Source organism: Myripristis murdjan, chromosome 12, assembly GCF_902150065.1.
Source record: "Myripristis murdjan chromosome 12, fMyrMur1.1, whole genome shotgun sequence".
In the NCBI taxonomy this organism is placed as follows: Eukaryota; Metazoa; Chordata; class Actinopteri; order Holocentriformes; family Holocentridae; genus Myripristis; species Myripristis murdjan.
The window spans coordinates 22467256-22482582 of NC_043991.1; the positions used below are offsets into that span (position 1 = coordinate 22467256).

Here is a 15327-nt window from a genome sequence, read left to right on the forward strand (position 1 = left end):
CAGGTATGGAAAAAGTAACATGCCATATGAATAAGCATTGTAAATACAAGCAACATTATAAAAATGACCCATTAAATGTCCATGTATATTACAGAAGGATATGTTAATACAGCTGCAAGTTTTGATGCAACTCACAGTAGGGTTATTTATATTGCAGATGTTATTTAGACATGTTATGATGAATAATTAAGTATTTAAGAGACAAGTTTTATAACATAATCATTCAATAATAATTAATATAGATGCTAGCAGCGATAGGAGGATCCATGCACAATACACTATAATATACTACAATATTTGTCCATTAAAAACAGGCAAGCTAACTTATAAGGCTTAATCCTACATGTTGCAAGTGAATGAATGCATGCTGGAGTTTTCATGTTTAAATCTCACTGACAGGGAAATCTGTTATCCTTAGCATTAATGCTGACAAGGACACAATGGTGGTATGGGCACCCATGTCTACTCTAGGACTCAAAATCAATCTCTGTGAAATCTCAAGCATGTAGTTCATTATTCATCATTTGTTCACCATGGCACACAAATATTTGCTCTTGGAAAACCTCAAGAAGAATAAGAGGAATTAGTAATGGAATTTGTATGTGATGGCAAAATTATAATACAGTGAACAGGGCTCTTTTCACCTCTGTGTATGTTATATTTTATAAATTATACATGTCATCCCCAATGTGCTTGCATGTGGTCAACCAGTGTGCCATTCTTAACATTTTCAAATTCCTACATAACATAGTCACTAATACATACTGTAATTTTAATGGCTGTCTGTGGCCATTTGAAGTTATTGGGTTGCTATAATGCCCCCTGTTTGCCAAATGCCACCATGTTTGGTGTGCTAGCTCAATGCATTTTTGCATATGTCCACCAAACTGGCTCAGTATATTCCTTTGCAGTCATAATCCATGGGAGTGTTTGTATGACAGACCCCGCCCACTAAAATTTGGATGCCATTTGTAGGCAAACTGTTTGGAATCAACAAGAAAAGTATTAGCTGTCGTTAGGCTTGTTCCTGGAGTGAGTGTGGCAAATATGGTGATTGGGCTAAATTTGTTCCAGTACTACGTGCTGCAGTCTTAATTGGTGAATAGCTATTAATTCATAATGTTCCTATTGTTATGAAGATTGCAAGCCTAAGAGGAAAGAACAGAGGAAGAAGAATCAAGATGAAGAGATTAAGCATTACAGATATGATGTCCTCTAATCCATATTTTCCAGGGGCATGTTTACACTATTTCACAATGTATGTTGTTTCCATCATGTAAACAAGGATGTTATGGTGGTCTATTCAGCTTGCGATGATGTACAGTTTTGTTTACATGGTAAAATTGACATTGGTTACATAAACCAACAACACATACATGCATCCATTTACAGTTGGTCTCTATCACCATTACAAGTGATGGATGGAGACAAACGAGGCAGAAGATAATGGCATTGGCAAATTGGACCTGTATGTTATGTTAAGTATCATCTCCTTTTGTTGTTGATCAGCTGGAATGTTCATCTTGCAAAAGTTAGTGCAAACTCTGTTGTCTGTCCATCACGGGCATAATGAGTGCATTTGCTGCCTGTTGGCCACAATTCATATTCAAGGTAACAGCATTAAACTATTACTGCCATATGAAAAGTGCTGCAATTTTAATGATAGACCCAGTTTTGTAGCATGGATGTGGTTGAGTAGTGCTCTTCTCCTAAAGCTCGTGTGTCTCATTGTGTTTGCCTTTGTGCAGCGCAAGGTTTGGATGGTGGGGTGAGCATTGTGAGCTGAGTGGTACACTGTTGACATAAATAAATAAATACATAAATATTTAGTAATTATTTTTATGCTGAGTTCATAAACGAGTAATATTTTGTTTATCATACCTACTGATTTGAAAAGATGCATGGTGATAACTAAATATCTAGTTCAGGGTGTGTTAAATAGAGTGGGCAGTGGCTGATTTTACTGCCATAAATTACTGCAAATGGCCAATAGTATCCATATAGCTGGCTGCTCAACTGGGTAATCTCATTCACCAGCATGTTACTTTAAAAATCCTCTCTTTTTCAAAAAAAAAAAAAAAAAAAAAAAAGTTCTGTGAATAGATGTAATTCCATAAGGATTTGGAGTAATTGGTTGCTATATCTTTCAAGTTCAAGTTTATTTATAGCCCTTAGACACTGTTTACAGTCTCAAAGCACTTTACGGTCCCACAATTTATAGAAAACATAATTGCAACACGTCCTGAATCCTCATGGCGAGCGAGACAGAAATTTTGGGAAGGACCACAGAGAGAGGGGAAGCCCTGCCACGCGAGCCAGGAGAGCAGTGGGTGCCGAGTGGGCAATTATCAAATCAAATAAAATCCACATGAAATACAATCAAATTAAAATCGAAATTCTGACTATTACTAGAGAACATAATCATGTACCACAGCCCCTGTTGCTGCCACCCATTAAAACTGGTCTGGCGAGGGTGCAGGCACATGGAGTGCCCACAGGTTCAGTGAGAACCAGAACGCATGCAGAGGTGCACGCTTTCACCCCCACTGCAAACTGTCTCACCACCATTGTGTTTAATTGTGAACACATGAATGCTTGTTTGTAACTGTGCAGGTGGATTATAATGATGTTCCAATGCCAAAACCACCTGTTTTGCTGCTGTGTGGATGCATAGCATTCAGAGCTGTCTCCTAAAATGTCTGGCCTTGACTATAACGACTTGTATTTGTGCAAAGTTTGTCACAACAGAGGTGTTGTCACATTCCTCTACTGAAGGTGGAGGCATGTGTGCACGCCCCTAAAATCTGAGATGTACCCCGGGGCCAGCTGGATTTGCTTCGTCAGATATCCAACAGCCAATCCCATCTACTGACGGGGTGCTGTTTTGCATATAATTAGTAACAGCTCCGCTTTTTTTTTTTTTTTTTTTTTTTTTTTTTTTATGACAAGACCAACTCAGAATGGATGCACCCTGTTGAGTGTTTTATTTTCGAAAGATCAACAAGACCAACTCGAAATGACTGCTTCCCATGACCAGTATTAGTGTAAAAAAAAAACCAAACAAACAAAAAAAACACTGTGCGCACAGCTCTCGTACTGGAGTGTTTTATACTCAAAAGATCAACAAGATTCATAGTCTCCACTCCTTCCATGCATTTTACTTTGGCCTCTTTCCATTAATCAAATCCCTCTCTCTCTCCCTCCACTGAGGTTAATGCCATTCATAACGTGACAAATCTATATCCATGGCCCCAACTTGATCTTGTTGCTTTGCCAAATCTGTAAGCACTTCAAGATAGTTCATAACCTCAAATTTGCATTCACATACTGTTCATCTTGCTTTACTTCCTCTGCGCAAGCATGTAAACTGTCAAGGGCAATAATATTTGGTATTAAAATGGTGTTAATTAAGGCCCTATTGATTAGTTTTAATTGAGCAGCATATTTTTTGTCGACAATGTCTGTAGTTTTAAGGTCAATCAGGTGTTGCTTGTTTGTTGGGAATCAGTTAGGAAAAAAAAACAAAAAAACAAAAAACCTTTTGTAACCCAACAAAATGGAATAGAGCTTGCAATGAGCAGAGAGCACAGAGTCAGTTAAAAATACAGTGTGGTGTCCAGTAAAAGAGAAGCACAATGGGCACTATGACACTACTAAAAAGGAAATGGATTAAAGGGTAAGTGAACATTGAGCGTCTTTGTTTCAGACTTACACAAACGGCAGAACATTCTGCACAGGTCGGCTGAATGCGTGGCACTTACCATCCGCGACAAAGTGCTCAGGCACGTGGAGGGTAACCTTGACAGTGAGGGGGCAGGAATTCTGCGTAGCATAGACAATGGCAATGACACACGTGCTGATGGTGATCAACGTCAGGGTGACCTTATTTAGAGGACTGTGTGGGTGGCCTGGAGGTAGAGAAAGACAAAAGGGGAGAGTGAATGGCTTGAAAGAGGGCCTTTTGCTGTGAACATGTTCTAAGACAAATGAGTGACTTTCATCAACCTTTACAAGAAATGGAAGATTCATACTTTGGCACACAGAAACTCAACACACATGCGCACGCACACGTGCACAAGCTCACACACCAATCTAAATAATATCCCGCAGTTTAGCACTCCGCTTTGTTCAAAGTCAACCATCTAACCAAGCCTGAAGCTTTGTACTCCTGATTTATGAATTGAACCAGGGCTGCAGTTTGGCATGAGAAAATAAAAGATTACTCAAAAGGCCCAAGCTTCTTCCGGACCACCTGGAATCTTCCATCACTGTCATGTATGAATCTACTGCCTCTGACAGGGTTATAGACTGGTTGTTGCGGTTGCCCTTTGGCTCTCACAGGGCTCCCATTCTACGCCAGGAAGAAAGGGAGTGAAATTAGTCACTTATCTTCTGTCTGGCGGTATTCATCATAAGAGAGAAAAATGAGAATGTTGAATTCAGGCTTACCAGAGCGTGAGAGGGATATTGCACCTCTTGGTTTGTAAGAGTTTTCTAGCTAGCATACAGTTTAAATTTTGAAAGTCTTTCTGTATACCCTCTTGAAAATTAACTCCTTTTATTTTTCTTTCACCCGAGCCTGAAGAATATCATACAGTATTTTCCAAGCTGCTAACTTCATAACATGTTCCAATAGTTTCTAGGAAGCACTCAATGCTCAAAGTTTAAAAAAAAAAAAAAAAAAAAAAACACCTGCAAGCGGAAAAAAAAAGAGAAACAGCTTTTATTTAGGATATCCACTAATGAGACTGATCATACTGCACAAGGAGAGTGAGGAGGTTAGACAAAAATTATGTGTGTTTATATGTGTGAAGGCATAAATGTGTATTCACAGAATTTTCCACCACCAACACCACCTTTTTTAAGGTCTAGAGCTGTCTGATGTGTTAAAAAAATACAAATCTCTCTTTCTGTGGGAGATATTTGTAAAACTCGATAATTACTTTATTCCGTTGTGCAAAGTCTGCTGCACATTCATTTGAGATGATTTATATAGTTAGCATAGCAGTGACTATCCTGATAATTGAGTCAATTCCCATTGCTCTCCTCTGATCGTTTTTATGCCGGTGCTGTACATTAAACACATGATTGCTTATGGTGATCATGCTTGTGCAATTTCACTGGACTACCTTCAAGAAATGACAGAGCATCAAAACAAGATCAGACTGCAGTAAATTGGTTTTGCCAGATGCTTTCCTGTCTGACGCAGGTTTGTCTGATGTCCAGCTGTATTAGACATTACACTAGGTTCTTCCAGCGACCTGAAGCCTTTTAGCCTTTTGAACAATGCTATCGTGTCTGATACCTGAGAACTGACACTGAGGTGTGAGGACATTCTAAAATGTACCTGACTGATATACCTGTAATATTAATGCATGATTTTGCCCCAGACACATTCTGTCAGACTCAATGGCCATAGCAGCCATTGTAGAGTAAGTCGCACTTTCCCACCACAATGTTCTTGTATGAATCATCTTTGCAGTGGGCAAATTAAATCGAGTGGTGGCTCTCCATTTGACCATTCATCAGCACAGAAATGCTAACACTGCTTGTGAGTTTCATCAATAACGTTGTATTTCTGGTCCAGACACCTGCGGGACACAAAAGCAAAACAGTTGCAATCGTGGACAGGCAAAGCCTAAATTTCAATAGAGTGAGAGAAATAAAGGAAGGTAACAGGGAGAGGGCACTGGGTAGATAATGTCAAATAGAAGAATACAAGAAAGAAATATTCAAAAACACAGGGGAAAACAGAATGTTTTCACATAAAGGACAATCCAATCCAGCCTGGGCCACATCTTCCAATATTTTTCAACCACAGTGATTGGTTGTGTAAAGTGTAATCAACCATTTCAATCTGGAGTGCCAACCACAGGTAGTTTGCATGCTCAATAGCCTACTATTTATTCATATGGAGTGTCAAAACGATGACTAGAAAAACATGTTGTTTTTGGAATCTGGCTTGCTTGTGATACAAAGCTGAGTGTCTGCGGCCAAGGATATTCACTTGAGTTGGAATATACAGATGCTGAACCCCAGCAAATGGAGACAAATGTTCAAGAGGCAGAGATGTTTCACCACATACAGTGGGAAACCAGTGAAGAATTCCCTCTCCAGATTCTTAAAGCTGTGCCGGACACTTTTTCCCACATCATTAAAAAACTGGAGGAAATAGCCGTGGGCAGCCGGGCCAAACGAGGAGCTATCATTGGAGTGCAGTAAGTAGGCTGCTTTATGTCATCACTACAAAAAAGCTTTTTTTGTGTGGGAAGCATTTTTAGTAGGCACTTGATACTAATTTTATCGAGTCAATTGCATTAACATGTAAAAATTATCACCACGGAAATACAGGCCTGACAATGCTGTATTGTACTGTTACTGGGATTTGCCCCTTCTTATCTCGGTGGATCACCACCTCCTCGCTTATGTAGATCCTATTGAACTGCAAGGATGTGCTTCCGCTGTATAGTAGTACCTCTGTGGTTGGTTATGGTTGTCCTGCTGTGTTGCTACATATTTTAACATGTTTTGGTCATCGAGTCATCATTTTCCCACTTGTTCCACTGTTACACAGGAGGGCATACTAAACAGGGGTAATACTATCAGGGAAGCCGCACTGGAACTCAACTCTTGTCTCTGGAAACAATAGAGAATGGGAATAGACTCACACTTCACTTCGCAAGTTTTTGTTTTCACTTGCTCCTTTATTTCAAACTAAGTCACAACAACAACATCTGAACTAGCTGACCTCGGAGCCTGATGTGAGGCATCAAAGGGATGCCTAGAAGCCTGCACCGGAGCCCGAGATACCTTGCTGATGACACCAGGAATTCCAAAATGGGACACTGAGAGTAACCCAACAAAGCCCTCCTAGACATAAAGTTTTCACACACATGCAAGTAAGCAGGGTGGATTTTTCAAGTTCCACTACATTTGTGCTGAGGGACAGGACGTATGATGGACACTAGAGTGGGGAAGCGAAGTGAAAAGGTTGGGCACGTAGCACTCTCATCGCAGCATAACACCCACGCAAATGCATTGCCGACACATCAGAAGACTCTGAAATGAAGGATTGGATTATGCTTTGGTCACAACTGATTGCTATGGTTGAAATGAGAAAATGAGGCCCAGGTTAAATTTGAGCTCGCATTTTTCTTTAAGCTGACACAACCTGTCAACCTACTTAACACGCAAGAAACACAGTACACCAAATGACTCCCCTCAACAAATGTGTAACTCTGTTGGATGCAACTTCAACATAAGCCTAAATCTCAGATCAGTTTCAAAACCATCCGAGATGCAGAGACAGTAACATAAAAGTACATGGCAAATCCTGACAGAAATTGGAATACATTATGAAAGTAGCCAGGTGTAGCTGTGATGACCCCTCAAGCCAAAAACTCAGGTTTTCCTGTCTACACTTCAACACTGAATATGGAGTTTCTGAAAATCTTCACCCAGGGAGTTCATTTTCAGTGACCTCATTTTCAGTGTGGTGCAAATGCAGTTTGCATGTGGACGGAAGGCCAAAACACATAGAGAAACAAACATCACTGTGCACATGAGGACTCGGCCCTAGAGTGACGGCTCCCTTTGTTGGTTTTGTTTGTTTTCAAGCTAAGTTACAACCAACATGCTTGCACATCTGTTCTGATTATGTAATTTACTGGTTTTCCAGTTAATTTATCCTTCATTATTCCCTCAACTTGCATGTGACACTCATCTCAGTTGCAGTCCAGGAGCCATGGCTGTAACATAGCCAACGGGCAAAATCAGAGAGACTGAATCCACCCACACTGAATCACCTGTCTACATCCACAAGCCTGCTATGATGAATGGACAGAAACAACTATGGGAAACACAGGATTGCTATGTATAGTAACAGTGCCAGTGCAGTTAATCCCACTGTGGTGTGTGTGTGGTGTCAGTGGGCTTAAGAAGTTGGGAAAACTAAAGAAGGCATACACATGATGGCGTCCCTTATGGCCACAAACCAAACACCTGTGATAATAAATGTGCACACATGAGCAAACGTAACAGCAATAAACACTAAGGATAATTAAAAAAAATGAAAATAAAACAAACAACAGCCAGACACACACACACACACACACACACTGCAGGAGCTTTTTTTCTGTTTTCGTCTGTCTATCTTTCCGAGTACAAGTCAGTGACTGCAGGCCTAACCTTGACACAGTTCGTGTTTATGCTATGCTAATGTCTTTCGCAGTTGTGCGCCCACAGTCAGTGGCTAATGAATGCTTCGAGTGTCCTTTTACAGAAAGAAATTCAGCGAAGTGGACACGTTTCCTGTGTACTACATCGGCACAAAGACAGGGAGGAAGAGAGAGAGAGACCAAACCCACATATTTCACAGCTACAAGTAAACATCCTTGAGAGACTTCAATGCCAGAGAATGAGTCATAAATGCTGTCTATTAGCAGAAAGTTCCTACTCACGTTTTACACCATGATTGAGATGTAACAGTAGCATTGGGAATTACGTTATAATATGTCCTTAATTCAATGTTCATTTTGTTCTGAGTTTGTTTTAAGTTTACAAGATGCATGCTGTGATAGTCATTACTATTACTGCTGGTGGTGTTGGACACAATGTACGTCATATAATTTGATAACATAAATCATGACTGTTTCAAAGAAACGTCTGTCAATCAAATAGGTTTAAATTTGATCACTGAACTCTTCCGTGAAATGGTATGGCCCAAAATGTGGTGCCCAGCTAAAAGGAATTGCATCTTGGGTCACCCACAGAGAATGCATGGAGCCCACAGGAAACAGAGAACATCAAGAAGCAGTTTGTTTTTTTCCACTACATTACCAGACAGTATGGACACCAGTGCTTCCCTAAACCTGCCCAAATGGCTTCCCGCCTCCTTATCAACCTGAGTTCCTGACGGACTGTAAATTTTGCCAGGCACTGTCCAACAGAGAAATGGTTAGATTATTATTATTATTATTATTATTATTATTATTATTATTATTATTACTGTATTACTTTATTGTTTTCTCAGCAGCATGCAGTGGTTGACAGGAAAAATCTCTTGTAACCTTTGCTTGAAGGTTCAGAATCCAACATTGCTGCCAAAAAACAAATCCCCTGTAGGAATGCTGTAATCTACTGTTGGGGTCCATAGACCGAGCACAAAGCAACCAACGTGTCTTCCTGGCTGGCATGCAGTTCACCTGCTGTCCAGTCACTGGAGGTATTGTCAATGCAGCTCTGAATAGTGGGGTGCTCTTCAGTCAGTTAGTACACAACCCTTCATATGAGAATACTCAAATCAGAATCCAGGTGTTAGTCTGACTTTTCGTGTCATGATGTTTCTGTGCACATTGACTCAGTCACTGATTGTATTACTTGGAGTTCCACATATTTTGATATTGCTGAGTGATTAGGTGTGGCTCAAAAAGTAGAGCAATCATCTGGTAATTGGGTTCGCGGGGTTCCCGGTTCGATCCACAGTTCCTCCAGAGAGAGTATTGAAGTGTCCTTGAGCAAGACACTGAACCCCTACCTGCTCCTGATGGGGAGCTTGGCACCTTGCATGGGAGCCTCTGCCATCTATCAGTGTGTGAATGTGTGCATGAATTGTAAAGCACTTTGACTGCAAAGCACTGGAGAAATGCAGCACATTTTACCATTTACTGTTGAGCGGAGTGGAGTTTTACATACACTCAGAGGTCTGTGCAGTTCTCTAACCAAGCCACATATTTGTTGATAATGTCATAATCTTCTTTGACTTTTTAAAATAATTTCTTATTTATCCTTTATAAATACAGCATGCATATACTTTGAGTGCATGATAAATATATTTTGCATGAGAGTGGTTTGTCACCTGTGTGTATCAAATTTATTTAACATTAAGGTCCCTCAAGGTCTCATAGAATGCGAGAAGATGGTGAACTTCTGGTGAAATCCATATTCACCACAATGTCAGTGTGTATGCTCTCCTATTCTTTCCTATCACACTGCATGGACACATAGATCTACACGCAGAGATGCTTTCATACACATACTAACACAATCTCTCTCTCTCTCTCTCTCTCTCTCTCTCTCTCTCTCTCACATTCTCACACACACACACACACACACACACACACCATGCACAGTTTATCATCACATATCACTATGCTGTGGGGGTGGGTGGGGACAAAATCATTGCCTCCTATTACAGTTATTATTTGACTCAGCTTTGCTTATCACCCAGCCTCCATTTGCATCCGATCATATATCTACTTTTGAGTGTCATTGAGCTGTGCCATGGAACAGCACTTAAAACCACACTGGGAATATGCATGGCTCCTCTCTGCTTCCAGCCACACTGACACATCAAGAAATATCTACCATCATTTCACTCAGCTACTATTGGTGCCTGTCCCATACTCTCCTCATAGTCACTTGCCTATCGACTATTTATTCCTGCATCAGTGCTTTCAGTTTTCTTTACAGTGCACTCAGAGTTCAGCTGCCTCCGAACATGCCCCTGATGACTGCGGTCTTCTCTGTGTAAATTATGAATGTATATATTTGCAATATAATACCACTGTAATACTACACACACACACACACACACACACACACACACACACACACACACAACAACAACAATAACATATTTCCATTTCCTCTCACCTTTGCTGCGCCTCCGGCCCCTGTGCTGCTCTGTGTAAAACTTCATTTGGCTGTCATCTTCAGGCTCTGACCCCGAATCCCCCTGACGACCAAAGACGCCGCCAGACACTGGCAGAGAAGAGACAGGATGAAAAAGACAGAAAGAAATATGAGGGGAATTTGTGAAGTGGAAACAGTACGTCAGGTTACAACTAGGCAGAAGGCAGCAGACTGCATTAAGCAGTACAAATATGAATCCTGTTAAGTAACGGCTCCTTGAGAAATATAATTAGGATAGAATGGGATGTAAAGAAAGCTCTTGACATTTAGTTTCCAGGAAAACAAATGCTGAGTGCTATTTGAAAGTAAATCAAGAAAGTCTCTTCTGGTTGTTCACGGCCATTGTGATTATGGTAGGGATGAAAAGTAGAGAGGTAACAATTTAACAGACAAGAGTAAGGAACAAACTGTCTATGTATGTCTATAGTGTGTCTACGCATATTGTACCCAAGCAGAAGGTCAGACATTCAGTTCAATTCAGTTCAATTCAGTTCAGTTCAGTTCAGTTCAGTTCAGTTCAGTTCAGTTCAGTTCAGTTCAATTCAATTCAATATGAGACAACGTATTTACTGTGTGAATAAGCACCTGCAATGTCTTGCTTCATATTCATATCTGGAATTTTCTCAGTAATAAACAGTGCCATAGCCAATTCAGTTATGCTTTTAGATTTCAATTCAAGGGAAAATGCTATTCATTGATAGTTTTCATTGTACAATGAGCAAGTGTATAAAAGTTGTTTACTTTTAAATAGCACTGTATAACGTCTCTGTGGTTCTCGACCTCTGGGACTGAATGAAAAAATATTATCGGCTTCTAAAACACAGCATGATCCAATTACATATTTCTGGTGGATTCATAAAGAAAATATATTGCAAGGATCCAGTTACATCCACAAGTGTAAGAAAAGTAAGAGTAACTTATCAGCAGTAGTGTGTTAAACCTCACAATAAACTATTCAACACACTGAAAGGCAACAGAACACATAATTTGAGCTCACACTGTGTTGCCAAACACAGGGCAGTGCAAGTCAGTCCAGCATTGCCCCGACAGTCTGGGTTTATTCAACAGCTATTGCCTTAACATAAAAATAGGTTTTCATTACTGTACACAGCAATAGAAACACGTATTTCTGTCAAACAGCCTTTATTTTTCCTTTAAAAGCCTCCTAAGGTCCCAACCAAATTTAACGGCATGAAAAATAATGAGTTTCTAGTGTGAGAGTTTATTTCAAGCCACATTCAAAGCTGACACGATCTCAGCTGGAGTGTTGAAGATCAAGCCTGAAGCGTGCACCTGAAAAAATTTCTGCCCACTCTATCTACCTCAAGGACTCCAGCTCAGTCACCCCAAAACGACAGGAGACCCAATGAAAAACACATAAAAGAGAATAAATATAATTACCACAAAATCGCCGCCTGTCACTTTTGAACGATGCTTTGTGTGGCAGGGCTGTGACTGAGCTTCACCAAAGTTATTCAAGGTGTCAAGTGACTTACACAAAAAAGTTTAGTCAAAACAAAACAGAATCAAAAAACAAAATACTCTTAGAGGACATAAGCTGATTGAACTCCTTGGGTGTGTCATGCTGTGAAATACCTGACACGCGGAGAGTTTCTGAACTAAGAAGAATTAGGTTGGAGATTGTTTGCCTCTCGTGAAAGGTACACACTTCAAGGTGTTTTATGAAGCATTTGCACTTGAAAAGCAGCCCACCAAGCAGGTTGTTAAGCCGAGTGAGCATGCATCAGAGGCTTGACGAAATGTAGGGGATGAAGGCCCAGGTTTTGCGGCGACTGACGGGCATAGTCCCCTTAAAAACTGCACAACCCTTGATTACCAGAGAGCAACATGTTTTGCAGAGTTGAGGCTCATTTTCAGAAAAAAAAAAAAACAAAAAAAACAAAAAACACTAGTTTTGTGTGGATATGTTGAATGTTCTACATGAGATGTAAAAAGTAAAATTCTAATCTGGTACACTCTCAACAGTGTTAAGTACTCGGATAACGTTTTCATGCTAATCTGTTGACCTGTCTGTGATGCTAAGATCTATCCATTTTCTCTCTCTGCTTCTCTCTGTCTCTGTCTCCATTCACTGTTTCTCTGGGCATGTTCTAACATGATGCATAAATTCATAACCAATTTTACACTACATTGCCTCGGCTTCACTCTCCAAATACTGCCAGACCAGACTCCTAAACTGTTTAAGTGCACCACACCAAAGAAATGAGTAAAACATGCAGGTTACACTTGTTTTTTTTCCGCAGGACAGATAGAACTTAACAATGAGTCCAATTTTTTTATGGCCCAGACAATTTTTCATGAGTTATAACTTCTAATATTCATGAGGTCGATAAAAAGATGGTATTTCATCTGGCTTCGATTTGCTTTTGCCAAGAATTGATGTCTGCTGTCTAGTCAGTGAGGGGGAGGTAATACCTCTCTATCAATAGCAATAAACTAGGCTCTGTTTTTTATAAAGAAGACAGGGGTTTCAGAGCAAAGAAGGACTTGGGGATAACAAGCAATTCACGTGAATAAAGGCCTCCTCACTAACAGGCTGGCACAGCTTATCTCCTTCTTTTTCTTGAAAGAGTGCTTATATCTTCTCTACATTCTGGTTAGCCAGCCATCACTCCAATGGTCTTGATGGAACTCTGAAATTATGGGCCCGAGGACCAATGCAAAGTTGAACTTATTACCCAGGCTTGAAGTCTAAGTTTGCCTTCAGCTGCAAAACAGCCAGCTTGCTTTTAACTTTTGGGATGCAAAATTACTTCACACTACCAACCTCATTCCCAACTGCTGGCACACACAGACATAAATCTTCCTGGAAAAAATGAAATGGAATACATCGTATTTATTACACTTCCTAAGCTGTTAATAGCAAAAGGAAATGGATTGCCATGTGTGGCTCCAGTAAGTTAAAAACAAATATGTTCTTTTACCTTTCCCTACCAAACCCCCATCCCAACTCCAGTCCTTTTGCATGGCATTTTAAGTAACATACCATATATATTATTTATATAATGATCCTTAATTGGATAGGCCTTTTCTTTCTGGCAGAAAAGGTTTCCTTGAGGCAATATCAGTTGTCCTACACATCACCATGGGAACTGGGTAAGGACATAGCATCCCTAACCTTGCTGTATATTCTCTGTTCTATCAATTAGATGTTCTCTTGCAGCTCGTTTGCATACATCCTTATTTAGATTACTGTCAACAAGTTGCATATTTCCTCTAGGAAAGTCTTTAACCAAAGAAAGGCATTGATTTTCTCTCTGTGGTTTTTCCCTGTCCACTCTAGGAGATTATGAAGTCTAATCCCAGTGATCCTGGAGATTATACAAGACAAACATACGTACAACCAGAAAGACATCACATGGGTATTAATAAGTCACCTCTTTACGGTGTGACTTAGACTAAATAGTAAATAGAAGACCGCAGAACTTCACAAAAGTGGAAAAGAATGATATAATTAGCCAATTTCAATATTCTGTGTGTAAAATATAGACCTCAAGATATCATTCTGTTTATTGATGGAGTAAGACAAATCACAACAGGTGGAAAAGCTGAGAGCAGTGTGGTGAGCAGCCCAGACAAGTACACACCTGTCCTGGAGTATTTCTCCTCTTAGCAGAGAAAAGTTTATACAGAAATAGCAACCCCCATATACTTGGATGTTACACTAGTACGAACCTGATGAATAACGTATCAGATTAAAGGAATGACAAGACAACCTGTGGCCTGCTGCATGAAAAAGCTCTTTATTATGTAGGTCTATGCTGCCCGCCTCTAAGACCAGAAATCAGTGGATGACCTTACATCAAGACAGAGGGCAGGTGCAGAAAGAACACAGCCAGAGAGTAATCAGGTTAAGGCCGATGAGTAGGATTTTCCTAAAAATCATCACGTCCCTTTCAATCATCGCTTATGACCCTCTAGAAGTGTGTGCTGGTGTGTGTTTCTGCAGAGACGCTGCCCTCTGCCTGGATTTTCCTGCTTTGCTGAGCTCGGGACTCTTCTGGACATCAGTGAGTGCGTAGCTCCCAGCCAATCACAGCGCACAGTGCCAGATCCATAGTTCGACATCCAATAGGAAGCTACGGATATCAGGACTGCAGAAAAACGGTACAACGAGGCAAAATGCCAGGCAGACAAAGCTCACCCCACAATGAGAGTGAATCTGGGGTTGGCTTTCACCACTGAGGGAGAGGATGAGGATGAAGAGGGACATAGTGTTGACCTGTTTTCTGTTGGACAGGTATTTGCCAGTGGGCCAAATTTTTTTCCTTAAGATTGCAACGTTACATTTTGGATGAGCATTTCATTCCATCGCCATCCTAGAGACTGAGATGTTTATATGGAGCATTTTTATTGGGCTTTTAAACCAATTATAATTGGAATATTAGGCTCCATTTAGACATAGCTATTGCTGACATAATCAAGTAGTCAAGCTTTGCCAGAGAGATCACAGCATATTATCACTTTAACTTTAACATATTAGCACACTGGCTACCATGACAAAATGGTTGGCAAAGTCATAGACACTGCCATAGATGTTTTAAATCAATTAAAACTAAAAACATGGAAAACAAAGCAACATTTTGGCAATATGTATGTCATATTTGTTATGGC

The 15327-nt window shown here is 40.3% G+C and overlaps 1 protein-coding gene across 2 annotated transcripts in view; it reads right to left on the reverse strand.

Moving 5' to 3' along the window:
- Positions 1-15327, reverse strand: part of astn2 (astrotactin 2) — a 491396-nt gene that overhangs the window by 271855 nt on the left and 204214 nt on the right. For both annotated transcript variants that reach the window (XM_030065131.1, XM_030065132.1), the window contains exons 5-6: positions 10654-10761; positions 3762-3908 (exon numbers count right to left, since the gene is read on the reverse strand). In XM_030065131.1, coding sequence (XP_029920991.1) covers positions 3762-3908; positions 10654-10761 — 255 coding nt within the window. The remainder of the gene's footprint in view (positions 1-3761; positions 3909-10653; positions 10762-15327) is intronic.